General features: G+C 31.9%; 1 protein-coding gene across 1 annotated transcript in view; it reads right to left on the reverse strand.

The window, feature by feature from the left end:
* The window catches only part of LOC108742077, a 14,008-nt gene extending 12,252 nt beyond the window's left edge, over positions 1 to 1,756 (reverse strand). The window contains exons 1-3 of the mRNA XM_025975952.1: positions 1,721 to 1,756; positions 1,472 to 1,657; positions 1,311 to 1,415 (exon numbers count right to left, since the gene is read on the reverse strand). Coding sequence (XP_025831737.1) covers positions 1,311 to 1,415; positions 1,472 to 1,657; positions 1,721 to 1,756 — 327 coding nt within the window. The remainder of the gene's footprint in view (positions 1 to 1,310; positions 1,416 to 1,471; positions 1,658 to 1,720) is intronic.
* Between the last annotated feature and the right edge of the window lie 310 nt (positions 1,757 to 2,066).

Raw genomic sequence — 2,066 nt, forward strand, 5'->3', positions numbered from 1 at the left:
AAATATCAACGAGATGTTTATTTATATTTGAAGACATATTAAAGGCTTTAACGCTTGTTTTCGACTCGCACTACTATTCATGATTGAACAAAACTTTTGGCAGGTACTGTATGAAAAAGTATGTTTAATGAACAAGAGACGAGAGTATAATGAGCTTTTTTCTCCCTGCCTACGATTTTGCCAGTGCGCATCCAAGAAAATGGAAGAGGCACATCGCTACAGAAAGTAAATGAAGTATACAAAATCTTTATTAATCTATGCTTCAATTTTGTTGATTTCATATTTATGAATAAAACTTTTGGCAGGTACTGTATGAAAAAGTATGTTTAATGAACAAGAGACGAGAGTATAATGAGCTTTTTTCTCCCTGCATACGATTTTGCCAGTGCGCATCCAAGAAAATGGAAGGAGCACATCGCTACAGAAAGTAAATGAAGTATACAAAATCTTTATTAATCTATGCTTCAATTTTGTTGATTTACTATTCATGATTGAACAAAACTTTTGGCAGGTACTGTATGAAAAAGTATGTTTAATGAACAAGAGACGAGAGTATAATGAGCTTTTTTCTCCCTACCTACGNCAAACAAACCCATGTATTTACCATCGACGATTTGATATTTTACACTTTTACGGAAAGATATTTTTGCATTTGGTAACTGTTGTATAAATCTAAGTTAAAAATAAACATCGTACCCTCGGAAAATTATCTCCTAGAAAGCTTCAACAACTTTGCTACACAATTACAAAAATTTTAAATATTGTAATAGTTGTTTGTTACTAAGTTCTTCTCAAGATCTGATCTGGAATTCATAGACTTTCTTTCATGACTAAAAATATAAGAGGCCACAATAAATAATCTTCTAAACAGCTTTTCTATGTATGTATGATTTTGATTGATCTGTTCAAATATTATTTACTCAAAATCATAACTCCGAGGAACGAAGACGAAGATATGACAAAAGAAATACGTGACCTTCGAATAACAAAATAGGTATAATACCAGGCATCACGTTATTGTTACCCATGGGTACCAACTTTAACGTACAGTAAGCTATTTACAACGTTAAAACCGAAGATACTAAACTACTTACTCAAAGTAACCGATAACGAAAATAACCATAACCGTAACCGCTTGTCGTACACAGTCGAAACAGGTTATACGATTATTTAGCTAGTACGCAGTTTCGGAAACTACTTACGTTACATAACGCTCACCCCTAGTCCTTTGTCCTTTTTCGATAGCCCTTAAAGCCCTGGAGCTTTGTCAATTAGATATTGATAACATTTAAAATCATTAAATGGCTTACATCGTCGTATTTTGTGAAACATTTTAGAGAACCGATAACAGAAAAGATTTTGTTCATTTCTTCGGTCGTTCGTAAATTTGTTGGTTTTCGCAGAAGAGCTTTTTCCTAAAACGCTCTTAAGAACAACATGTCTCATGGTTTACTAATTGAATATTTATCACCTCCAACTTAAGATCCGTCCTTATTTTCTTCTTTGTAATTAAAAGAAAATTTTGTTTGACATTGTCGCCCAGTATTTTTCGTTCGTCCATCTCTTCCAACCAATATCGATTGGCAATCACTTTTCTCACCTCTGCCCGAAACATACGTTTGTATACTAACATCCGATTTAATTTTTCATTTTCCGTCTAAAATTGCAAAGCATGCGTGTGAACTTTCCGTTATTTATCATATTTTTGATTTTCACGTACCAAAGACTCCTTACGCCTTTTTTTTTCTTTCTCCATTACTGGCATTTTAATTATTAAAAAATTATTAAACTCTTAAACCATAAAAGAAAATTGGAACCTTCAATTCCATATCACAAAAAAAAAATCATAATAGACGTCAAATTACCATAGCATCCTATTTTATACAATTAAAAGAAGAATTGAGCAATTATATTATTTTACGGTTTTTAAACGTATTTCTACATATACAGGGTGATCAATAAAGAAACACGTAATCATACATTTTTAGAGTACCAATACAAGTAATTTATTTTATATATTTCTAAGCTATTTCCAAAGCAAAGGTTAGAAGCGTATAAATGAACAG

The sequence above is a fragment of the Agrilus planipennis genome, unplaced genomic scaffold (genome assembly GCF_000699045.2).
Source record: "Agrilus planipennis isolate EAB-ADULT unplaced genomic scaffold, Apla_2.0 scaffold12, whole genome shotgun sequence".
In the NCBI taxonomy this organism is placed as follows: domain Eukaryota; kingdom Metazoa; phylum Arthropoda; class Insecta; order Coleoptera; family Buprestidae; genus Agrilus; species Agrilus planipennis.